We start from the raw sequence: 25,646 nt of genomic DNA, 5'->3' as shown, positions 1-25,646 counted from the left end.
TTTGTAATTTTCAGGCAATCCCTAGTGTTCGATAATGCTGTGTGCCCAGTGTGTATGCTTTATTAAAAAAAAATGCAGTTTGAGTACTTATTTATGAGTGGCGCTCACGTGGCTGCCCACCCCTCCCTTTTCCAATCTGACAGCTACAGCAGGAGGGGCTGAGAATCCCCCACTGTCGTTCATTGGGAGGCGAGGAGGAGAGCGGCGAGTGATCACGTGAGCACTCTGAAATAAGGTATAGAATGGCATTCTTTTAATAAAGCACACACCGGGCACATAGCATTATCAAACACTGGGCATTGCCTGAAAATTACAAAGTTACTTTAGCAGCACTAGGGGTGGGGGGGATGGGCACTGACATAAGCTGACAGGTGAGGGGGAGAGGAGAGCAGTGGATGATGGAGGCTGAGACTACGGTGTTGGGGCTCAGCAGCCCTGATAAACCGTTGGTCAGTTTACAGGGGGGAGGACAGCTAGGCTGGATCAGACAGGTATGTTAGATGATACAGGGAGTCAAATTACAGTGCACAAGTTTGTTCAGTAATTTTCTCACCGGCCTTCACTATTTTTTTATTTTACAAGAGGAAACCAAATATCCATACATAATGATAGAAATCAAGTCTGTTACAGTAAGCTAAAGTCCAGCATAGTTATATCTACAAACAGCTATTGTAGTAATGCGACTGAGAAGTTCACATAGAACTACAGTTTGCCCATAAGTTTACATGCCCTGGCATAATTTATGAACTCTTGGCCATTTTTCAGAGGATATGAATGATAACTTAAAAACCTTTCTTTCACTCATGGTTAGTGTTTGGCTGAAGCCATTTATTATCAATCAAATGTGTTTACTCTTTTTAAACCATAATGACAACAGAAACTACTCAAATGACTCTGGTCAAAAGTTTACGTACCCCAGTTCTTAATACAGTGCATTGTCCCCTTTAACATCAATGACAGCTTCTTTTGTTAAAAAAAAAAAAAAAAAACATCGACAGCTTCTTTTGTTAAAAAAAAAAAAAAAAAAACATCAATGACAGCTTGAAGTATTTTGTGGTATTTGTGGATGAGACTCTTTATCTTCTCAGATGGTAAAGCTGCCCATTTCTCTTGGCAAAAAGCCTCTATTTCCTGTAAATTCTTGGGTTGTCTTGCATGAACTGCATGTTTTGAGATCTCCCCAGAGTGGCTCGATATTAAGGTCAGGAGACTGAGACGGCCACTCCAGAACCTTCACTTTATTCTGCTGTAGCCAATGACAGGTCGACTTGGCCTTCTGTTTTGGATCATTGTCATGTTAGAATGTCAAAGTACGTCCCATGCACAGCTTCCTGGCTGATGAATGCCAATATTCCTCCAGTATTTTTTGATAACATACTGCATTCATCTTGCCATCAAACGTGGTCGACAAAGGCAAGTTTCCTGTGCCTTCTGTTGCTCTCACATCCCCAAAACATCAGCGATCCACCTCCATACCTTTCATCATAGGCCTTGTTGACTCCTCTCCAAATGTAGCATTTATGGTTGTGGCCAAAAAGCTCCACTTTGGTTTCCAAATGACTTTGTGCTAGAAGGTTTGAGGCTTGTCTCTGTGCTTTTTGGCGTATTGTAATGTGGGATTTGCATAGTAATGGCTTTCTTCTGACGATTTGACCATGTAGCCCATCTCTCTTCGAGTGCCTCCTTTTTGTACATCTTGAAACAGCCACACCACGTTTTTCAGAGAGTCCTGTATTTCCCCTGAAGTTATTTGTGGGTTTTTCTTTGCATCCCGAACAATTTTTCTGGCAGCTGTGGCTGAAATTTTAGTTGGTCTACCTGACCGTGGTTTGGTTTCAACAGAACCCTTCATTTTCCACTTCTTGATTAGAGTTTGAACACTGCTGATTGTCATTCACAATTCCTTGGATATCTTTTTATATCCCTTTCCCATTTTATACAGTTTAACTACCTTATCACACAGATCCTTTGACAATTCGTTTGCTTTCCCAATGACTTAGAATCCAGAAACATCAGTGCAGCACTGGATGAAACATGCAAGGGTCTGTTAGGAGTCCAGAAACTCATTGACCTTTTAGTGCCGGTTCGCACAGGGATGACACGACTTGCAGCGCGACTCACAGACGCGACCTGCACACGACTTCAGCAGCGACTTGCAAAACGACTACTGTATAGAAGTCAATGCAAGTCGCCTGAAGTCGCCCCAAAAATAGTTCAGGAACCTTTTTCTAAGTCGGAGCGACTTGAGTCACTCCGACTTAGAACGGTTCCGTAGTACAGAACGGAGCGCGACTTTTCAGGCGGCTAAGTCGCCTGACAAGTCGCGGTAGTCATACACGCGGTCGTAGCACTCATACACACACTAATTACAAGCAGATAACAGCTGAGGATGGTTACCTTTTTAATAGCCATTCAAACCCATTTGTGTCAACTTGTGTGCATGTTATCAGGCCAAAATCACCAGGGTACCGTATATACTCGAGTATAGGCCGACCCGAATATAAGCCGAGGCCCCCAATTTACCCCCAAAAAAACTGGCAAACTTATTGACTCGTGTATAAGCCGAGGGTGAGACATGCCTGTCCATCCCTGTGTGTGTGTCCGTCCATCCCTGTGTGTCCGTCCATCCCTGTGTGTCCGTCCATCCATCCCTGTGTGTGTGTGTGTCCATCCATCCATCCATCCCTGTGTGTGTGTGTGTCCATCCATCCATCCATCCCTGTGTGTGTGTGTGTCCATCCATCCATCCATCCCTGTGTGTGTGTGTGTCCATCCATCCATCCATCCCTGTGTGTGTGTGTCTCCATCCATCCATCCATCCCTGTGTGTGTGTGTATCCATCCATCCCTGTGTGTGTGTGTCTCCATCCATCCATCCCTGTGTGTGTGTCCGTGTGTGTGTGTGTGTGTGTGTGTGTGTGTGTCCAGCCTACCTGTGTCCCGAGCCTGTGTCCCGAGCCTCCGTCCCGTGCCTTGCCTCCTTGCCTCCGTCCCGTGCCTTGCCTCCTTGCCTCCGTCCCGTGCCTTGCCTCCTTGCCTCCGTCCCGTGCCGTGCCTTGCCTCCGTCCCGTGCCTTGCCTCCGTCCCGTGCCTTGCCTCCGTCCCGTCCCGTGCCGTGCCTTGCCTCCGTCCCGTGCCTTGCCAGGATCGCCGCTCTTCGTCGGCGCCTCGGCGGCCATTGTAAAATTCAAAAGCCGCGCCTCCGCCTTTGCCTGTGATAGGCGGAACACTGAATTTCCCAGCAGCCTGTGTTCCGCCTATCACGGACATCGTCTCATCCTCGTCCGTAGTACGAGGATGAGACGATGTCCGTGATAGGCGGAACACAGGCTGCTGGGAAATTCAGTGTTCCGCCTATCACAGGCGAAGGCGGAGCCGGAGGCGCGGCTTTTGAATTATAGAATGGCCGCTGTCTGTCTGCTCGACACGCTGATCGAGCAGGCAGACAGCGATGACTCGAGTATAAGCCGAGGGGGGCACTTTCAGCCTCAAAAAAGAGGCTGAAAATCTCGGCTTATACTCGAGTATATACGGTATGTAAACTTTTGATCAGGGTCATTTGGGTAGTTTCTGTTGTCCATTATGATTTAAACACAGTTGATTAATAATAAAAGGCTTCAGCCAAACACTGACCACGAGTGAAGGAAACCTTTTTTGTGTTTATCATTCATAGTTTTTGAAAAATGGCCTAGAAATCATATAAATTCTGTCTGGGTATTAAAACTTATGATCACAAATTTATTTACAGACTTTTTTTTGACAATGGACACAAAAACGACTTTTTATTTAAACATAAAGAACTATCTTCACCCTCTGATTGCAGGGGCACAATAAGGTAGCTTTATTTACAAAGATCAGGGTAGGGTAGAGGGGAATTAGAGGAAAGAAGAGTGAAGGTAGTAAAATCGGATAATGGAATATGAGGGGAGGCATTTCTACGGCCAGCTTGATGGCGTGAAGCTTGCTGTTGAATGTTTCATTGAAGTAAGGTGCTTGCATTTAACAAAATTTAGCAAGACTGTGGGCCATCTAATGACTTTTTTGTTTGGAATTTTGCAGCATTTACTGTGCAGCATGGCACGTCGCCCACGCAACAGCCGTGCCTGGCGATTTGTCCTGAGCGGAGTCCGCAGAGACCAGGAAACTCGAGCCCCAGTCCTGCCAGCTGGAGAAGAGACTCGGGGCTATGACTCTGATGGACAGGTATGGATTGTATTAGAGCTGCACGATTCTGGCAAAAATTAGAATTTTTTTTTTTTTTGCTTAGAATAAAGTTCACGATTCTCGTGGCGTAACATCATCTTTCACATTATACTAAAAAATTGGGCTAACTTTACTGTTTAGTTTTTTTTTTTATTCATGGAAGTATTTTTTTTAACAAAAAATTGTGTCTAAAAGATTGTTGTGCAAATACAGTGTGACAAATATTGCAACAACTGCCATTTTATTCTCTAGGGTCTCTGCTAAAAAAAAAAAAAAAAAAAAAAATGTTTGGGAGGGTCCCAAGTAATTTTCTTGCAGAAAATACTGATTTTAACTTGTAAGCAACAAATGTCAGAAAAAGGCTTGGTCTTTAAGTGGTTAAACTGCCCTAATTTACAAACAGAAGTTTTTCCCTTTTGATCTATTCTAAAAGAACAAAATTTCTCTTATATTCACCGACTGACACAGCTTCTCTCTTTAGACCATTGGGTCATTATGCCACCTTCAAGAGGGGACTAGGCATTACATGTTAACATGTGATAATATAACTAGAACTTTCTAGTTCCGCCCAAGGAACGGTCCCTTAGGTAACAACCCCTCAGCCTGCCATGCAGCCATTGTTAAAGTGACTGTAGACCATAAAGCAGAACTTTGTCCAGAAAATTGCAAGCAGGAAGTTTTTATTGCAGAAGAGACTTCTTATGTCTTTTATTGATTCGCTGAAATTAGCAATATGGCTCAATTCTCTCCCCTCCCCGCGCGGAGAGATGCTGCGGGTCACAGGAATGCAAAACAAATTGCACTCCTGTGGCCCAGAGGAGAAGCCCAGCCTAAAAAGCTCAGGCTGGACTTCTCCTTTTTAACTTTCTTGTGTCTGCACGGGAGTTATGTTATCCTGCGCCAGCCAATCAAGATGCCAAACCTAGAAGACCTTAGAATATGTCAGTACCCATGAAGGAACTTTTGCAGTTGAGAGAAAGTATGTGTTAAATAGTTTAGTCCTGCTGTAAAGGATAGGTTCACCTTTCAGAGCATGTTACATGGTACATCCATAATTCGGGTGTTATGTGTAACATGCTCCAGACCCGCCTCTTGAACGCCCCCCCCCCCCCCCCCCCCCCCACACCCACTGTCACATTCTAAAAATAACGTGCCCGTGCGGGGCTCCGCCCACATGGTCACATCATTCATTCACAGTGATCTGTGAATGAGAGAACTACAAGTACCGCCAGCCATTGTGACTGATGGCTTGTAGTTCTCAGTGAACTGCGAGGGTACTGATTAGCGCTCTTGTAGTTCATTTGTAAGCCCTGCATCTTGTAATAGTCAGCCCGTACATAGGCTGAAAGCTGTAGAGCTTCTGCAGGTTCCTGCCTTTGCACGGGTTCAATGCTTTACAAGCTTCTGCAGGAAAAAAAATAAATGCACATTTTTTTTCCCCCTGCAAAAATATGTGCACTTATTTTTTCCAAAAAGTGAACTTTTTTAATTTTGTAAAAAAAAATTTAAAATTCAACTTGATATAACTGTCACTGATCTGTGGTGATGTTGGGGGGGGGGGGGAAACAGGCTTTTGTAATCATTATCATTTATTGCTCTTTCACACAATGCAAACGTACAGGGGTCATAGTCCAGTGGAAATCATTGGATAATCAGATTATCCCTTATGAAAGATACAGTGTCTGTGAACAACAATTTTAAAGTCTTGCCACAGATTCTCAATTGTATTTAGGTCTGGAATTTGTCTGGGCCATTCTTACACTTGAATATGCTTTGATCTAAACCAGGGGTCTCAAACTTGCGGCCCTCCAGCTGTTGCAGAACTACAAGTCCCATGAGGCATTGCAAGGCTGACAGCTACAAGCATGACTCCCACAAAAAGAGGCATGATGAGACTTGTAGTTCTGCAACAGCTGGAGGGCCGCCAGTTTGAGACCCCTGATCTAAACCATTCCATTGTAGCTCTGGCTGTATGTTTAGGGTCATTGTCCTGCTGGAAGGTGAACCTGTGCCCCAGTCAAGTTTTTTGCAGACTCTAAAACGTTTTCTTCTACTGCCCTGTATTTGGCTCCATCCATATTCCTATCAACTCTGACCAGCTTCCCTGTTGAAGAAAAGCATCCCCACAACATGATGCTGCCACCACCATGTTTCACGGTGGGGATGGTGTGTTCCGGGTCATGTGCAGTATTCGTTTTCTGCCACCCATAGCATTTTGTTTTTAAGCCAAAAAGTTAAAACTTGGTCTCATATGACCAGAGCACCTTCATCCACATGATTGCTGTGTCCCCCACATGGCTTCTCACAAACTGCAAACGGGACTTCTTATGGCTTTATTGCAACAATGGCTTTCTTCTTGCCACTCTTCCATAAAGGCAAGTTTTGGGGAGTGCACGACTAATAATTGTCCTGTGGAAAGATTCCCCCACCTAAACTGTGGATTTCTGTAGCTCCTCCAGAGTTACCATGGGCCTTTTGGCTGCTTCTCCAATTATTGCTCTCCTTGCCCAGCCTGTCACTTTAGGTGGATGGCCATGTTTTGGTAGGTTTGCAGTTGTGCCATACTTTGGTTCCACTAAATTTTAGTTAGGGGTATCAAAGTAAAGGGGGCTGAATTCAAATGCACCCCACACTTTTCAGATATTTGTAAAAAAAAATTGAAAACCATTTACAGTTTCCTCCACTTCACAATTATGTGCCACTTTGTATTGGCCTATCACAATGAAGGTGAACCTTGGCATCCCAGATGTTTTGGAACTACATTTCCCATGATGCTTAACTACAGTGCAAAGTGCATGAGTATCATGGGAAATGTAGTTCTAAAACATCTGGGGTGCCAAGGTTCACCATCACTGGTCTTTCACATAAAATCCCAAAATTTGGTTGTAACATGACAAAATGTGGAAAATTTTCAAGGGTTATGAATACTTTTTCAAGGCACTGTGTATAAATAGGAACTGTCCTTTAAAATTTGCCAAACAAATGGTACATATGGTGTGATTCTACTCTCATGTTAATTTTGGGGTGACCTCCCCAGTCTTATGCCCCATACACACGGTCGGAAATTCAGATGGAAAAAGAAAGATCGAATTATGTTGTCGGAAAATCCAATTGTGTGTGTGTGTGGGCTCTATCAGACTTTTTCTGACGGAAAAGGTTTAAGAGCTGGATCTAGAATTTTCCAATTTGCCACGCGTGCTCAGAAAACATTTGGAGACGAAAGCTATTGGCTACTGGGCTCCTATGTAGTCCCGTCGTATATTTTGTACGTCACCTCGTTCCGGCCGATCGGATTTTCTGACAACTTTGTGCGACCGTGTGCAAGACAAGTTTCGGCCAGAATCCGATGGATTTTATGGTCGAAATGTCTGACCGTGTGTATGGGGCATTTACAGTTATTACTATCTCATTATGTGATCTTATTGGCAATGTATTTTAGAATGTAGGTAATACAAACATTCAAGAGACTGTAACTGTTCAATTTCTTTATTTGATTAAGCATTTTTTGTATAAAAAAATAAAATAAACTATATACTATAGTGCAGTGCAAGACTAAAGAAATAAATAGATTTCTATAGTGAACTGTCCAACACCCAGTGCTTCTTATGTGGAAAAACATTATCCAAAATTCTTAATATGAATGATCAAATTCCTTGGGACAAGTGATCCACCACCAGCTGAATTGCCAGTTCACCTCCCACAAGAAAATCAAAAGCCCATCATTCTCATCTGACAGCAACTCAGAGATCCAAGCAAACACTTCCTCACTCCTCTCCTAATCTCCTGGGGTCAGCTCTTCCTCTCAACTCTTCTCCTCTCGTGATCACCAGCACGTTATATGGGACAGAAGGGCAACGCCAACATTTTTTCCACATAAGAAGCTCTGGGTGTTGGACAGTTCACTATAGAAGTTTATTTATGTATGCACTGTATTCAATTAGAGTGTTGCACTGCATTATAGTATATAGATATTGCGTATAGGTTGGGGAGAGGTGAATACACCTGAAAGTGTCACAGCTTGTAACGCAGGACGTGACGCATTAAATGTTTTTTTTTTTCCATTTGTTTTATTAATATTATTTTGTTCTGTTTTTCGGAAAAGACACATTTTTTGTTTCACAATAATTAACAAGGTATACCGTAATTTAGCAATGCTGATTGTATTAGTACATTCATATTTTGTATACAAAACATATAATTTTTTTTTTATACATTGAATGTAATTGTGAACATACAGTATATAAACGTTCACTTATGTACAACTGTCGAGTTAAACATTTTTTTAAAACCACCATTCTTGTTCTTGGGTTTAGATATACTTTTGGGTATAATAACAACTCTGTTGTTAGAAACTCTAGAAAATGATTAATTTTAGACTTAAGTTCTTTAAGTTTGTTCCTCGGCATAGCTTCCGTTGTCAGTAAGCCCCATGTCACACTAGTGATCCTGTCCTATGAATGGATTATTTGCTCTCCTAGTAATCCTTTGGGCGGCAAGTTGCCTCCAGTGACAGGGTGGCAATGATGTCAGGGTCGTAATGTCCTAATTTTGTAAACAATGTACTAAAGGAATTCACACTTTAAAACTCAAAATTCTGTCGCTTCCTCATTGTTCACAGCACAGTAACAGCGACTCCGAGGTTGAGCTGCTACATCTGCCGGCTTCCATTCCCAGCGCAGTGCCTGTGACAGGCGAATCCTATTGTAGTTGTGACAACCAGAAAGATGCTTATTGCTCCAGCCTGTACGCCTTCCACCAGATCTGCCAGTGTGGAGAAGATGATGACTGTAAGACCGAGCACTGACTATTGGTCTTTAAAGCAAATGGTTGCCTGTTGCTAACTTTGTTTTCTGTTCTTCTGCTGTTCTCTTGCAGACTTCGACTGGGTGTGGGATGATGGGAGTAAGTCCACAGCCACGGTGCTGAGCTGTGAAAATCGCAAAGTGAGCTTTCACATGGAGTACAGTTGTGGTACAGCTGCTATTCGGGGAACTAAGATGCTTACCAAGGGACAGCATTTTTGGGAGATCAAGATGACGTCCCCGGTTTATGGCACAGACATGGTATGTTCCTGTCATTGAAAGATGCAGATATCTTTACAGTGCTTCTCAAAATAAAACAATAAAAAACTAAGAGGCAGCTTATGCATAATGCTGTTGGAATCCTTTTTATCTTGGTTTTATTATTATTATTATTATTATACAGGTTTTATATAGCGCCAACAGTTTGCGCAGCGTATTGTACTTAGAAACAAAGATGGTTTTGACAAATTTTCCTCTAGTTCTCGCCCTCCCCTCCGGTCTTCTTCGCCGCCAACCTGGTCGCACGTTAGATCACAGGGGGAGGGGTCTCATGGTGATGTCACCAGATGGTCATGCCCCATTGCTATATAAGAACCGGCAGAGAGCGGAGCTAGCACAAAGATGGGAGACCGGGTCGGCGGCGGAGGATACCTGGAGGGAGAAGATTGGAAGAAAATTTTCACTGAAGGACTTGTCAAAACCATCTAATTTTGTAAAAAAAAAATGTATTCCATGTTGAGGGTGTGTAGCTTGGTATGGTCCAGGAACGGGGGGGGTGGCCCACTCATGGGGTTTCCCCTCAAAATCTGTACCAGCTATACCAGACTGAAGGGTCTGGCATGGTCTGGGAGGTCTTGTTTTTTTTTTTTTTTTACTTTTTTCTATTTTGGCCAGTGCAAAAAGCTACAAAATGCAGGTTTTTACAGCTGCTTTTTGCTGGCATTGGTAATGGCTTTGCAGCTCATTTTTTCTAACTCCCGTGTACGGGAGACATTAGGCCTCATGTACACTGCAGCTGCTAAACACGTTTTTTTTCAGCAGCCCAGGAACTCTCCTCTGTTATCTTATGTTTACATGTATACTCAGTTGTTTATAGTAATTTAGAGGCAGTTGAGTTTACTGGCATTTTTTTGAACGCAGATAAATCATGTTCAGGACGGTAGTTTACTGGCATTTCAATTGCTTGTAAATGCGTGTAAAAGCTTTAACCTGAGTTTATGTGCATCTTTGTTTTATAAACTTTTTAAAGAGGCACATGTAAATTATGAGAAAAACGCAATTTTCACCACATGCTGTTGCCTGCAAGGGGAGAGAAAGAGAGAGACAGAGAATTGGAGCGAATCCATAGTTAAAGCGCACTGCTCTCTTCTCTCACGGAATGGCTGAGACGGACAGACAGAGTGAGAGAGAGACATACAGAGAGAGAATTAGAGCAAATCCATAGTTAAAGCACACTGCTCTCTCTGCTGCTGCTCTCTCTTCTCTCACAGAATGGCTGAAAATAGTTAATACTACTTGTTTTTCATGCTTTGTGGGCATTTGGGAGGGTCTCCTGAGGTTCTCTGTAAAAACGCTTCTAACCACAAATGCTCATAACAGCTGCTAAACTTGCATAAACTCAGTATGTAAAAGCTGTAAAAAGGACATTTTTCATTGTCTGTTTCCAGCTGTCAGAAGAGGTTTTCAACTGCCCTGTGTACATGAGGCCTAACAGTTACAGCAGTCACACCTAACTCTCCTACAACCCTATTTCCCAGGGCTATTATGACATGAAAATCTGAAAGCATCAAAAGCCTTGACTAGGTTTTAAAATTAACCTTTTTTTTTCCTTTTCTTTTGCCAACTTTGACCTTAGAATTGGGCAGATATGAATGTTCAACTGCCATGCCTTGGCATCTGCAGATGTGAAAGGCCTAAGGCCCCATTCACACCTGAGTGTTTTGTAGCTTGGAGCCTGAGCTACAAAACACTGGAGGGGAAAAAAATCTATTATGCTCAATGGAGATGGTTCACATCTCCACTCCAAGTAACCTGAAGCCAAACGCCTAAAGCTCAAACAAGTTCTGCACCCTTTTTTGTCACTCGGATCGGGCAGATTTGGGCGTTTTTCTTCTTTTTACATTGGTGACCTTTTGCCCTGCACAAAATCGTGGCAAAACGCTGCAAAATCACGGTAAAATTGTGCGACTTTCTGCCTGAAAATGCTATGTTCAGGTGTGAATGGGGCCTAAGCAGCTGCATCCAGCCGGAAGTCTATGTGTGTGCATTGCTGTCTATTATACAAGAGCTACCTATAAATGCAATGCTGTTTTTTACCCCTTTTATTATTTTTAGTGTTCTGATAATATCTTTTTATTGTGTTCAGATGGTTGGCATTGGAACATCGGATGTGAACCTGGACAAATATCGTCACACGTTTTGCAGTCTTCTAGGAAAAGATGCAGAGAGTTGGGGGCTATCATACACAGGTAGGACTGAAGACGGTAGACCCTATTGACTGCTAATGGTATTTCCAGTCCTATCCAGCATCAGGACTTTACAGTAATTGGGTTTATTGTCTTGGTGTGCCAGATTTTAATGTGCAATTTTTTGATTTTACACTCACAGTAGGAACTTGTCAGCAGGGCCTTGTAATAAAGAAACTTGATAAGCAATGCATGCTTATTCCTGATTGGAAGGCACATTTGGTAGGTGACGCATAACACTTTTTGTGTTTAAAAAACGCACTTAAAAATCCAATCTATATTTAAAGCCTAATTATGACAAATACTGATCCTTTTAGCCATTGAAGTTGTCAAGACATCACTAACGTCCATCTTACTTCAGCAGTTAGTACAAACTCCTGGGATGTCTGACTGCCAGGATGGATTATCCAGTATACAGAATAATCAAATAATATGGGGAATACAACTGCAAGAGAATCGACCCTTTAATGTGAAAGGGAAAGGGACACAAACTATTGCAGAAAAATATTGCACTAAAATCTTCAAAAGAATATATAAGGACAGGTTAAAGTAGTTTTAAAGGCTCAAGGTTTTTTTTTTTTTTTTTTTTTTAACCTTCAAGCATTCAATGCATGAAGGTAAAAAAAAACATCTGTGTGCAGCGGTCCTCCCCTAATACTTACCAGGGTCTCTTTCCTGGGGGCCCTGACTGAAGGAGGAGCCAGTAGCGCTGACAGGGTACCTGAAAAGAGGAGGATCGAATTGTTCACATTAAATTGAAATATTGGTCTTGGTTAGAGTAGGCTGATTAGAACACCCTGCCACCTGATGTTTCATTAAAAAAAAAAAAAAAAATCCTCTCATATGATTATATGGGTATTTATTAGAAAAACATCTCTTGCGTTGACATCCAAAAGCCATATTGGATGTGATGTCAGCATCTCCAATGGACACCACTGTCATTCAAGTAACACTCTATAGCAGTGATAGTGAACCTTGGCACCCCAGATGTTTTGGAACTACATTTCCCATGATGCTCAACTAAACTGTAGAGTGCATAAGCACTATGGGAAATGTAGTTCCAAAACATCTGGGGTGCCAAGGTTTGCCATCACTGCTCTATAGTATTACCCTTCTCTTCTTCCCCGACAGTTACATGAAAGGTTAAATAGGGAGATGAGGAGGGTTGGAGATCCTGGGCCAGCACAGAGAGTAATTAGAAGCTCCCAGAAAAGGAGCATCCTGGGAGGTGCAAAGAGGGAGGAGGCTGGACTAGGAAATTCTCTCCTAGAGTAGTAAAATTTTTCTAGCAAGTTCAAAGGCAAATTGTAAGTGAATAAAACATCCTTTATAGAATGGAAAACCACTGCAAATTAGAATTTTGAAATACTTGATTTTTTTTTTGTGCGTTAACCTACATTTTTAAGCTAGGGAGAGACTCTCCTAAAATCTCTAAAGTAAAAACCTGGCACACAGGACTAAGCTGATCTTATATTTGCAGGTGTCAGACCAGTTTTCCGAGGTCCCTATCTGCAGTTATTGGAATAGACACAATCTCACTAAATTTTCAGACTGATATTTTGTCTTCTTTGTCTCTCAGGATTACTTCAGCACAAGGGTGACAAAAGCAATTTCTCCTCTCGCTTTGGCCAGGGGTCGATCATTGGCGTGCATCTGGACACATGGCACGGGGTGCTGACCTTCTACAAGAACCGCAAATGCATTGGTGGGAAAATATAAATGTTCTTTTTATATTTTGGTCTAGACTGGAAAACAAATAACGTCTGCTTTTTTTTTTTTTTTTTTTTTTTAGTAAGGGCTCTTTCACACGTGCGGATCTGAACAGTCGCTCCTTACACCTCCTATGGAGCGACGGATGTCAGTGGTGACATGTGCACTGACATCCGATCTGCCCGATCCAATCCGCTCTGCAAAATCCAGATGGATGGAAACCCTATTTTGGGTCTGGCGGATCGGATGAAAACAGACCGGCGGTTCGTAATCATCCGATTTCCCCCTTCCCATAGAGGAGAGCAGAGATCTGACAGGGCTGTCCCTGCACAATGCTCAGAGACAGGCTTGTCATCCGCCGGCTCAGCAGGGATCAAAGGAGCGATCCCTGCTGAGCAAGCGGATGGCTGAATACGGATCCGCACATGTGAAAGGGGCCTTAGATATTAAAAAATTAATATGAATAATTTTTGTTTTCAAGCAATAGGTAGAGCTGTAGGCTCCTTTTCATATATCTAACTATATAATCTTATCTATATTGCTGGAAAAGAAAAACCTATTTACAAAGCTCAATAGCTCAAGCTTTGCACACATATGTAAATGAGTCAACATTTGGGTCCACCCTGTATTTAATGTTTTTTTGTAAAATAATAATTGTCACTAGCAAAAAAACAGAATATCAAAGAACAATTTAAAACTGATAAATTCATTAACCACTTGAAGACCAGGCCTTTTCTGGAACTTTTTGTTTAAAAGTTTCAATCAGTATTTTTTGTTAGAAAATTACTTAGAACCCCCAAACATATATATTTTTTAACAAAGACCCCAGAGAATAAAATGGCTATCGTTGCAGGATTTTATGTCACACAGTATTTGTTCAGCAGTCTTTCAAACGCATTTTTTTGTTGATAAAAATAACAATTAAATTTATTTTTATGAATATTTACCTACATTTTTTGTCTAATGTGCAATGCTGAGCCAAGTAAATAGATACATAACATGTCATGTTTTTAAAATTGCATACCCCCGTGGAATGGCAACAAACCACGGTACTTAAAAAAATATCTATAGGTGACACTTTTTACAGGTTACTTGTTTAGAGTTACAGAGGAGGTCTTGCTCTAGAATTACTGCTCTTGCTCTAACATTCTCAGGGATGGCGATACCTCACATGTGGTTTGAACACCGTTTACATATACTTGCGTGACTTGCGTAAGTGGTCGATTCTGAGCACGGAGGGATGGGGCACTTTAAATTTTTTATTATATGTTTAACTTTTTTATTTTTACACTGTCCTTTTTTTATTTATTTTTTGATCACTTTTATTCCTATTACAAGGTGAAAGTGATCCCACAGTGAATCCGCCCGCGGGACCGCTTTTATATAAAAAAATAAAATAAAAAAGAATCGGCCATAGTAAGGAAACATACCTCGGTTATCGCAGCTAGCTGCTACCATCACACCTGTATTTACCATCAAAGCAATGGCCATTTTTACTATGGGCCGGTCGTCAAGTGGATAAATATGAAATAATGAATATGAATGCAAGTGCAATAACTTTGTTTAACGAATATGAATATTTTGTGTTCTCAACCAGTAGGTAGAGTTGTAGGCTCCTTTTCATACATCTAACTATATAATCTTATCTACTTTGCTGGAAAGAAACTGGTTTACAAAGCTCAATGGCTAAAGCTTGGCACACATGTATTGTTTTTTTTTGTAAAACAATAGTTGTAAATAGCTAGTGAAAAACAATATCAAAGATCAATTTAAAACCTATTAATTCATTAAATACATGATAAATATAAAAGAATTAACATTTGAATACAATTTGAAATTGTAAATGGAGTTTCTTTTGATGATTAGGCAGCCAGATGTTGCCCTGCCTGCCCTCCCTCCTATCTCCTTCCTCCTCCATATCTGCCACTAAAATCAAAGATGTCCGTGACCAGGGGGAGTGACTTGACCGTGCTCAAGTCTAGTGATTAGCTGCTAGACCTGAGCATAGTTATGAAAGAGGAGCTCACATGCACTGTAATACCCAGAAGTGCAGCTGTGGAGGAGGAGATAGCTGCAGGGGAGTGCAGGCAAGGTGGATAAGTGGGAAGGACATGCCCTTTGCAGGGACACTTTTCCTGCATGGACAAGGTGAGAGTGTCACTTGAAAGTGTTTCTTTTTACAAGTTAATATTAAGTACTTTCTTGTATGTGGCTGAATAATTAATAGAATAGGCAACAGGCTCTGGGGTTGATTTACTAAAACTGGAGAGTGCAAAATCTGGTGCAGCTGTGCCTGGTAGCCAATCGTTTTCTAACTTCAGCTTGTTCAGTTAAAGTGATTGTAAAGTCTTGTGTTTTTTTTATTTTATTTAAAAATAACAAACATGTTATACTTATCTGCTCTGTGCAGTGGTTTTGCACAGAGCAGCACCGATTTTCCTCTTCTTGGGTCCCTCTTTGGTGCTCCTGGCTCCTGGTGCTCCTGGCCCCTTCCTCTTGAGTGCCCCCACAGCAAGCAGCTTGCTATGGGGGCACCCAAGCCATACCTCGGCTCCCTGTGTCCCTTCAGACACGAAGCCCCTGCCCAGCCCCACCCGCCCTCTCTCTCTCTCCTCACTGGCTAACTGACTTTGACAGAAGCGGGAGCCAGTGGCGCCGCTGCGGTGTCTCAACCAATCAGGAGAGAGAGAGTCCCAGACAGCCGAGTCTCTCCTGCAACATTGCTGGATAGAGATGGGCTCAGGTAAGTATTAGGGGGGCTGCTAAACAGAATTTTTTTCTCTTATATTCACCAACCGACACAGCTCCTCTCTGTAACAAAATGGGTTGTCAGCCCTGTCACTGGAGATTACTAGGCAAGTTGTAATAAACACTTCAGAACTTTTAGTTCCGCCCAGGAGGCGGTCCCTAGGCTATAACCCCACAGCCTGCTCCAGCAGAATTCCATTTTTTCTTGCCTAGTGAGGCGATAAGACCTAGGAACCGTGCAGGCCCATAGGTCCGTGTTTTTTTTGGTGCAGAAGCTTGGCTTTTTTCGCAAGATGAATGATCCTGTGATCTTCTATCAACAGCCGGCTGGGTGAAAGGCTGGTTCACTTATCCTTGTAGACTCCCCAGTCCGGCCATCGAGCGTGTGCAGGTCGCAGCTACAGCTCGGCAGGCCACGACATACCTCGGCTCCAGAGGTGGTCAGTGAGCTTTATGCTCCGGGGCGTACATATGACCGGGCTATTGATGTCTTCGTCACAGTATGCCGAGGCCAGTAGTCTTCCCTGTACTGATCAGGAGCTGACTACCGTGGAATGTCTCCCAGCTTCAGGACAGCTCTCCCTGCCTGTCAGGGTGGAGCAGCTGGGCATTCCCTGGGAGATTGATTCGGGGGCCCCCCTCACACCCTCTCTTCTCTCCCCTAACTCCCTCCTCCCCCCCCACAGGAGGGGGGGGGGCTGTACATGTGCTGAGCGGTGTGTGTGTGCCTGGGCTCTTACCTGGGGGTTTTAGCTGTTCTGGGTGCCTGGGTCCTGCAGCTTATCCCGCTGGATGCCTGTGTAGTCATGCCCTTGTGTGGGTGCAGCTCTGTGCCTGCCACATGTTCTCTCTAGTCCCCCATAGCGCTGTTCGGCAGCCATTTTAAGTATGGGCAAGGGTCAGACTGCCTTCTGGCTTCAGGCGGACATTTTCCTGGTGATTCCCTATTGAGAACACCGGCGTCCATTTTCTTGTAGTCGGCCCACGTTTTTGTGCTCTTGCAGCTGCCCCTGTGCCCTCTGCTTCCTGTTTGGTCATAACAGAGCGCAGGGGAGGTTATCCTGTGTTCTGAACACGTGTGTTTGATCGCCCACAGATCTTTCACCGATCGTGAGACCGGCCGGCCACCGACAGTTTTTTGCTATCTCTGCATCTGGGAGCGCTGGGGATCATCATGCATTGCGGTAATACAGCACGGAACGGCCCAGGGTGGTGAGTCCAGCGGGTTAGAGCCCCTCAGCCAACGGCAGCAGGAGGGTGGGACTGTCACTGTCCAAAGTCCCCTTTGAGTGCCAGACAGGGTAGGGTCAGCATGGCTTCAGAAACTGGTGTTTTTTCCCGCTAAATCCAGGCAATTGCAACCGGGTCACCTGCGGCCTGCGCGGTCCCTATGGACACCCTTACGGCGGTCCTCAATTTGTTCGTTGCCAAGATAGAGGCGGTACGTGGGAAGAAAGGTGCTAAAAAGCGGCCCCTAACCCCCCCCCCCCGTCCTCTGGGGAGAGCTCTGACGCAGACTCAGGTCCTGCTGAGGCCGGTGACCCCTGCTCTGTCTTGTCAGATGACGCTGACCAGGACCATTGGGACAGTGAGGGTCCCCGTCCGGGTCAGTGCGCGAAAAAGCGCTAGTTGGAGCACTGTGCGTGATACCCTGAAGATTCAGAAGCCAGCGGATCCCTCTGCTGATGTACCAGTCCCTTTTGGGTCCCGCAAGCCAGCACGTTCACCTAAGGTGTTCCCGTGAATTGGGAGAGCAACAGGCCTCCCCTGTCTGCGTGGAACTAGCAGACCAACTAGTGCAAGGCCTTAAGTACGTTTGTGAAGCGGCCTTGGATACTCTTGGATACTCTCCCTCTGTTATCCAGGGCTTCAGTGTCAGCTGTGGTGCTGAGGCACCTGATTTGGTTGAAATGCTGGTCTGCTGACCAGGCATCCAAGAAAGCCTTGACGGATCTTCCCTTCCTTAGCGACTGGCTCTTTGGAGCCTCGTTAGATGACATTATTAAAAATGTCACTGGTGGTAAGCGTACTCTACTCTACTCCCACAGGCCAGGAAGGCTAAGGAGCCACGCCGCAGGCAAGGGCCCTCTTTTTTCCGCTCACAAGCGGCTTTTTCGTCTGCCTGGTGCTTCGAGAAAACGTCCCCAGCCCGACATGATGCCCACGGACAGTCAAAAACGTCCCTGGAACCACAAGCCTAACAAGCCTGCGAACAAAAGTGCTACCGCATGAAGGGGGTCGCCTTCGGGAGTTTGCAGCCTGGTGGTTCTCCCGGTTATCCGACCAATGGGTCTGCGATCTGATTTCGACAGGCTACAAGATAGTTTCTCTCTTGGCCGCCAAACAGATTCTTCCCCTCCAGCATACCCGTGTCCCCGGTTCGCCGGAAGGCCCTGTTGGGGGCGGTAGGGACTTGCTGAATCGAGGGGTGATTGTACCAGTTCCTAAATCGGAACGCTTCCATTAATTCTACTCAAATCTGTTTGTGGTTCCCAAGAAGGAAGGGGTACGTCCAATCTTGGACTTAAAAGCCCTCAATCACTTTGTAAAAGTGCAGAGGTTCAGAATGTCCTTGGACATCCAGGATGTGTACCTGCACATACCCATATGCCTTCAGCATCAAAAGTTTCTGCATTTTGCAGTCAGGGAAGCCCATTACCAATTTGTGGCTCTTCCCTTTGGTCTGGCATCAGCCCCCAGAGTCTTTACCAAGGTACTGGCTCCAGTATTAGCATTGCTGAGGCAATGTGGGATCGCGGTCGTGGGCTACCTGGATGATCTCCTCCTGAGAGCATCTTCTGCCTCAGAATTAGAGGAGGATGTGGCGATCACCATGCTTTCTGCAAGAATTTGGGTGGCTGTTGAACCTAAAGAAGTCGGTGATTGTGCCGACCCAGCGTCTGGAGTACCTAGGTTTACTGTTGGACTCCAGGGAAGCGAGAGTTTTTCTCCCTTCAGACAAATTGCAGACTCTCAGGTCCATGGTAAAACTGCTGATGCACCGCAAGTGGTCGTCGCTCTGGTTTTGCATGCGAGTACTGGGACTCATGGTAGCCTCCTTCGAGGCAGTACCCTTCGCCCAGTTCCACACCAGAGTACTGCAGATGGAGATCTTGTTGAAATGGGACAAATCTCAGTTGTCCCTGGATCGACAGATCCAGGTGAGGCAGCCAGTCAGGGACTCTCTGATCTGGTGGTTGAGGTCCCCGGTGATTCAGTCCAGAAAATCGTTCCTTCCTCTGAAATGGTCGGTGATCACTACAGACGCCAGTCTATCCGGCTGGGGTGGAGTGATGGGCATTCAGTCGGCTCAGGGCCTCTGGTCAACGAAAGAATCCAAGTTGGCAATCAATCTGCTCGAATTGAGAGTGATCAGCCTGTGCCTCCACACAGGGTCAATATGTCTTCAAGGGCATCCGATCAGGATACAGTCGGACAACGCCACGGCTGTGGCATACATAAATCACCAAGGGGGAACAAGAAGCTCAGCCGCTGCTCGGGAGGTCGCTCACATACTTCGGTGGGCAGAGCGACACATACCGGCCTTGTCAGCCATTTACATCCCGGGGGTGGAAAATTGGCAGGCAGACTATCTGAGCCGACAGATGCTGAACCCAGGAGAATTGTATCCAGTGATATTCAGGCTACTGTGCCTGAAGTGGAGCACACCAGATGTGGATCTATTGGCCTCCCGTCTCAATCCAAAGGTGCCAAGATTCATGTCCAGGGCAAGGGATCCGTGGGCAGACGCGTCAGGCGCACTGGTGGCTCCGTGGGATCAGTACCAGCTGATCTACGCCTTTCCTCCACTGAAGCTGTTGCCACATCTGTTTCGCAGAGTGGAAGCCGAGGGGATTCCAGTAATCCTGGTTGCCCCAGATTGGCCTCAGCGGCCCTGGTACGTGGACCTGGTGCTTCTGGTGGCAGACGCTCCCTGGCGACTGCTGTCACGAGAGGACCTCCTATCACAAGGTCCAATCTTTCATCCTGCTTTACCATCGCTGGCTTTAACGGCATGGCTATTGAGAGTCGGGTGTTGAGGAACCGGGGTCTGTCGGACTCAGTGATTCCAACTATGTTGAGGGCACGGAAATCTTCTTCTCGGAAGGCCTACATCTCCATGTGTGAGGAGAAAGGGTGGCATCCGCGTTCCTTTTCCATAGCAAGGATCCTGCTGTTTCTCCAGCAAGGAGCAGAGATTGGCATTGAGCACTATCAAGGGGCAAATCTCAGCCTTGGCTGTCTTTTTTTTTTTTTTTTTTCCAATGACCCCTGGCATCGCACTCCTTTAGTGGGTACCTTCGTTCAGGGGGTACGACATGTTGTCCCTCCGGTGCACCCACCGTTGCCCCCAAGGGATTTGAACCTGGTGTTATCGGCGCTTCAAAAACCACCGTTTGGAAATATCAGGGAGATTCCCCTGTTGACTCTTTCCCAGAAAGTGTTCTTTCTAGTGGCCATCACATCGGCCAGGAGGGTTTCGGAATTGGCAGCCTTGTCTTGCAAGTTGCCTTATCTGGTCATCCACAGGGATAAGGTGGTGTTGCGTCCGCAACCGTCCTTTCTACCAAAGGTGGTCTCGGCTTTTCATATCAATGAGGACATTGTATTACCATTGTTGTGTCCCAATGCCGAAGCACCCCAAAGAGGTGGCCCTTCACGCTCTCGATGTGGTTAGGGCTCTGAAGGTGTATTTGTCTGCCACGGCTCCCTTTCGGAAGTCAGACTCACTGTTTGTTTCGGTGGCTGGTCCAAAGAAGGGTAGGGCAGTCTCGTCGGCCACCATTTCCAGGTGGATCAGACAGATTGTAGTACAAGCCTACGCCTTGAAGGGGCAGGTGCCCCCCTTTCCGGTCACGGCCCACTCTACAAGGGCAATCGGAACGTCTTGGGCCTTCCGACACTAGGCGTCGGTTGCTCAGGTGTGTAAGGCGGCGACTTGGTCATCTGTCCATGTTTTTACCAAGTTCTACAAGGTAGATGTCAGTGCCTTGGCTGATGCCTGTTTTGGCCGCCTTGTTTTGCAGGCGGCTGTGTAGTTGTAATTCCATATGCAATCAAATTTTTTTCCTGGTTTTTCGATTAAAAAAACGCAGTACTGTTATGTTAATGCACTGTTGCATTACTTCCGCAAATGGTTGTGGCCTTGGGGATCACTCCTGTTGAGGATACCCGGTTATGTGGTGGTGTTTTTCCACACACTGTTGTTTTTTGTGGGTTTAGTTTCACTAGTTCCCACTTGCCATGGTGGATGAAGTTCTTATGCGGTTTTTCCCACCCCTCGTTTGGCACTACTTGGGGACGTCCCATTTTTTGTTACAGAGAGGAGCTGTGTCGGTCGGTGAATTACAGAGAAAATAGGATTTTTATACTCGCCGTAAAATCCTTTTCTCTGTAATTCACCGACCGACACAGCACTCGCTCCTCCTTTTTTCTCTTTACGTTATACTGCTTGTTGACGTACTGAGTTCTGCTGGAGCAGGCTGTAGTGTTGTAGCCTAGGGACTGCCACCTGGGCGGAACTAAAAGTTCTGAAGTGTTGTATTACAACTTGCCTAGTAATCTCCAGTGATAGGGCTGACAACCCATTTTGTTAGAGAGGAGCTGTGTCGGTCGGTGAATTACAGAGAAAAGGATTTTATGGTGAGTACAAAAATCCTATTTTTTTTTTTATCTCCTTAAAGGGGTTGTAAAGGCAGAAGGTTTTTTTTTATCTTGATGCATTCTGTGCATTAAGATAAAAATCCTTCTGTGTGCAGCAGCCCCCTAATACTTACCTGAGGTCCCACTCTGTCCAGCGATGTCCACGAGTGTCTCAGCCATCCCAGATTCTCCCTCCTGATTCGCTAAGGCACAGCAGTGGCACCATTGGCTACCGCTGCTAACAGAGTCAGCTAGCCAATCAGGAGAGAGAGGGGACTGGGTCAGGGGTACATGTCTGAATGGACACAGAGCTGTGACCCGGCTCCGGTGCCCCCATAGAAAGCTGCTTGCTGTGGGGGCACTAAAGAGGAGAAAGGGGCCCAAGAGCAAAGAAGAGGCACCTCTGGCACCTCGGGCTGCTCTGTGAAAATCCACTGCAACAGAGCAGGTAAGTATAACATGTTTGTTAATTTTATAGGGGGGAAAAAAAAACCTGAGACTTTACAATTACTTTAAAGTGGTTTTAAACCCTTACAGATCACTTTTGCCTACAATAAGGCTTACCTGTAGGTACTGGAAATATCTACTAAACCTGCACGGTTTAGGAGATATTTAGCATATATGCCTGCGCTGACGTCATCCGTGCTTGCCCACAAAAGGGCACAGTCGTGCCGGTTCTATGCCGTGACCATGGCTCCCGCGCACATGTGTGGGAGTGACGTCATGTGACTCTGGCCAGACAGAGAGCTGGAGTCCACGGGCCCTGGAAGGAAGAGGGGTAAAGATCGTCCATCAGGCAGGGACATCGCGGGCTTCGTTTCAGGTAAGTGGCACATAATGGGCTAGTATGTGATGCATATTAGCCCATTATGCTTTTACTCTGCAGGGGAATAAAGAGGAAGTAAAACCCATCAGGGTTTACTTCCTCTTTAAGCTTTGACAAAAAAAAAACCCTGGAAGCTGATTGGTTTATATGCAGAACTGCACCAGCTTTTGCACTCTTCAGTAAATCAACCCCTGTATTTTTTTATGACCTTTTTCTAATATGCATCTTTTGTCTCCTAGGTGTCGCAGCAACACAGTTAAGGAACAAGAAGCTGTTCCCAATGGTCTGCTCCACAGCTGCTAAGAGCAGTATGAAGGTCATTCGCTCATGCTGCTGCCGCACATCCCTCCAGTACCTATGCTGTGCCCGCATACGGCAGCTGCTCCCTGACAACATAGACTCTCTGGAGGCCTTGCCCATCCCTCCTGGGCTCAAACACGTCCTAAGCAACAAGTTGGGCTGGGTCCTGCAGATGGGCATCAGCCCCAGCCGACAGCGCAAAAACGACATCACGGCTAGCACCTCCTGCGGAAGTGACTCTGACAGCAGCTGCACACCAGAGCTAGAGGACTGTCAGCGGAAGCGCTGCCGCAGGATTTAAATGCTGGTGGAGTGAAGGGTGCAGTGTGGAGTCCTTTCACCACCATCTGCTGTAACATCCACTGTGAACTCTTCAAAGGATCAAGAAAGGAAACTTCTCTTGGCAAAGAAAAGGAAAATTGACCTTCAGAGACCAGGGCAATCAGGAGATGCGTACTGATCATCTTATTATCTTATGATGATGACATTTAAAAAAAGGATGTTGGTGCTAGAGACTGCTAGGTTCTATTTAGGCCTGATTTTTGGTTTGGTACAGTTCAGACCTTCAGCCTTTTGTGGGGCAAATGGTTTTAACACCTGACCTTTTAAGTGATGATCGTGTCCACAGCAGTCGGTGTTAATTGGGCTTTTAAAAGATCCAGATTCCTATATGTTATATAGTCTGTCCTTTACCAGCACTTTAACCACATCTGACAAAACTATCGTTAATACAGATTATATTAAGCATCAGCTTCGCCCTCTTCACTCAACGGAGTTGGACCAGAACTGCAATCTAAATTCGGAAGATCCTCCTGGCTCTTCTCCAGGGTTTGTGTGACGGTTTGAAGAGTTGTTTCATGGCCTGTAATAGCAAGGGCTAAAACAATGGTTAACCAGCGACCCAGAACCCCTTTTGTATGATTGTATGACATCAAAGCTCTCCATGCACTCTACTCAGTGGCTGGTCTGAAGAGGGAAGAGTTAATTGATGACGTACTGTACCATGACCTGCATCCTCACACAGAGATCCATCATAGGAATTCTTCAAAAACGGTCAAGTCAAACATGTACACTCTGTTTCTACGTTTTATGACAACTGTTTGCCCTCCATGATTACCAAACTTGCACAAAGAGTTGTAATTTTAGTCTTCAACAAGCGCCTATAGGTATCTACGGAGGACCTGATCATATTTAGCAATGGTTCAGTTTACTTAATATGTCACTGCTGATATACTATGTGGATTTCTTATGTAACGCCTGTAAAGATGAAAGATGCAGAGTGAAATATAGCATTAATATTGTGTATGATGTTAAAGAATAAGTGCACAGTTGTGGTGAGAATAAAAACAAACTATTCTGTTGCTCTTCATAGCCAGTGTCATCAGTTCTAAAAAAAAATATTTAAAACCTTCTGTGAATGATCTGAAAGGGTGTACAACTGCAAGTGTACTATACTATGAGGTTTGATTTATTAAAAATGGAGAGTGCAAAATCTGGTGCAGCTGTTTATGGTAGCCAATCGGCTTCTAACGTCAGCTTGTTCAATTAAGCTTTGACAAAAAACAAAACGTGAAGCTGATTGGTTTCTATGCAGAGCTGCACCAGATTTTTGCCCTCTCCTGTTTTAGTAAATCAATCCCATTGTGTTGCATGGATCTCATAAGATCTGCTTAAGATCTCTTTAGATGTCCTTGCACTCCTGCTGATCTCAGACAGTGTGCCAGAGCTAACCAAAGCAGCATGCACATAACGAGGGATCCTGGGGTGCATTGTTTGATTTGTCTGCATGCAGAGAGACTGTTATGTAAAGAGGACTTTGCAGAACAAAGGTGAATAGATAAAAGGTTATATTTGCTAACCTGCTGGATTTACCTGAATACATTTTAATGTGTATCTAAACCCAAAATAAAAAAATAAAAAATATAATATGCTACAGCTCAGCCATCCTTATATGTAGCTGTATTTTATTCATTTATTTTCATTTTGTAAACCTCAAATAACACACTTCTTGTCCCTTCACGTCTACACTAATCTATAGACATAGCCATGGTTGTCTCAGAGCCGGACTTCAAACACGTCTGCCTTTGTTTCATTCATGGTGTATTGATGGGACTAGTAGTTTACTCTCACTAAAGATAAAGTTATTTTTTGCTTTCTTTTAAGCTCAATAGAAGTGACAAGGATACTGCATTTTTGGCAGAATCAATATTTCTGTACTTGCTAAACATGTTCTTAGCCTGATTATTGAAAACAAATGCAACCATACCTAAGGAACTGCTAAACTGCAATATATTCAATTTTTGTTGTTGAGATACACTTTGAAGACCTCCTGTCAGAACAGAAAAGTGGAAGCTCTGTTGCAAACTTTTTTTTTTTATTTTAAGTTGTAGATGCCCCCACACATGATATGCAATTTGTATGTTGCAGGTTATTGATGCACCGAGTAGTGAAGGACGGATACGGCAGACAGCCCGACCTCATGTAGATTTAAAATAAGTCAAAATACAGCTCCCATATTTCTGTCCTTACTAGCTTCATTAAAAGGGGCTACGATGTTTTAAAAGTGCACTTATTCTTTAACATTACTTTTGCCTGGTGATAATTTATATAAAACACCCATTTAACCCAATCAGAATTTGTGTATTTGATTTGGCTTGGGTTCTAATTTTTGTTCATCCACTGCAATGCCTTGTAACCTGACAATGAGCAGTACAATGAGTGAGATGTAGAAGAAACATCTGATACTTATTAAGCCAGTTCTTAACTGGACAAAGGGTAGACATTGACATTTGTTGGGTAGACAGTTGACATTTGTTCCCAAAAACTGGAGCCCTTAAAGTGGTTCTAAAGTCAAAAGGTATTTTTACCTTAAGGCTGGGTTCACACTATTGCGAATTGGATGTGGGATCTCTGCATCCGATTTGCAATAGCGGGAGATTTTGACCAGCTC

The 25,646-nt window shown here is 44.5% G+C and overlaps 1 protein-coding gene across 1 annotated transcript in view; it reads left to right on the top strand.

Annotated features, from left to right (window-relative positions):
• SPSB3 (splA/ryanodine receptor domain and SOCS box containing 3) overlaps positions 1-25,325 on the top strand; it is a 33,130-nt gene extending 7,805 nt beyond the window's left edge. Inside the window, exons 2-7 of the mRNA XM_077449174.1 lie at positions 4,059-4,202; positions 8,821-8,989; positions 9,078-9,265; positions 11,370-11,472; positions 13,049-13,174; positions 22,636-25,325. Of these exons, the coding sequence (XP_077305300.1) occupies positions 4,074-4,202; positions 8,821-8,989; positions 9,078-9,265; positions 11,370-11,472; positions 13,049-13,174; positions 22,636-22,997 (1,077 nt within the window). The 5' untranslated portion in view covers positions 4,059-4,073 and the 3' untranslated portion in view covers positions 22,998-25,325. The remainder of the gene's footprint in view (positions 1-4,058; positions 4,203-8,820; positions 8,990-9,077; positions 9,266-11,369; positions 11,473-13,048; positions 13,175-22,635) is intronic.
• Positions 25,326-25,646: the final 321 nt, after the last annotated feature.

This window comes from Lithobates pipiens, unplaced genomic scaffold (genome assembly GCF_037356315.1).
Source record: "Lithobates pipiens isolate NorthernLeopardFrog02 unplaced genomic scaffold, aLitPip1_a1.2 Scaffold_22, whole genome shotgun sequence".
Classification (NCBI taxonomy): Eukaryota; Metazoa; Chordata; class Amphibia; order Anura; family Ranidae; genus Lithobates; species Lithobates pipiens.
The sequence above is the reverse complement of the archived record's forward strand: the minus strand, read 5'-3'. Positions and strand labels throughout refer to the sequence as shown.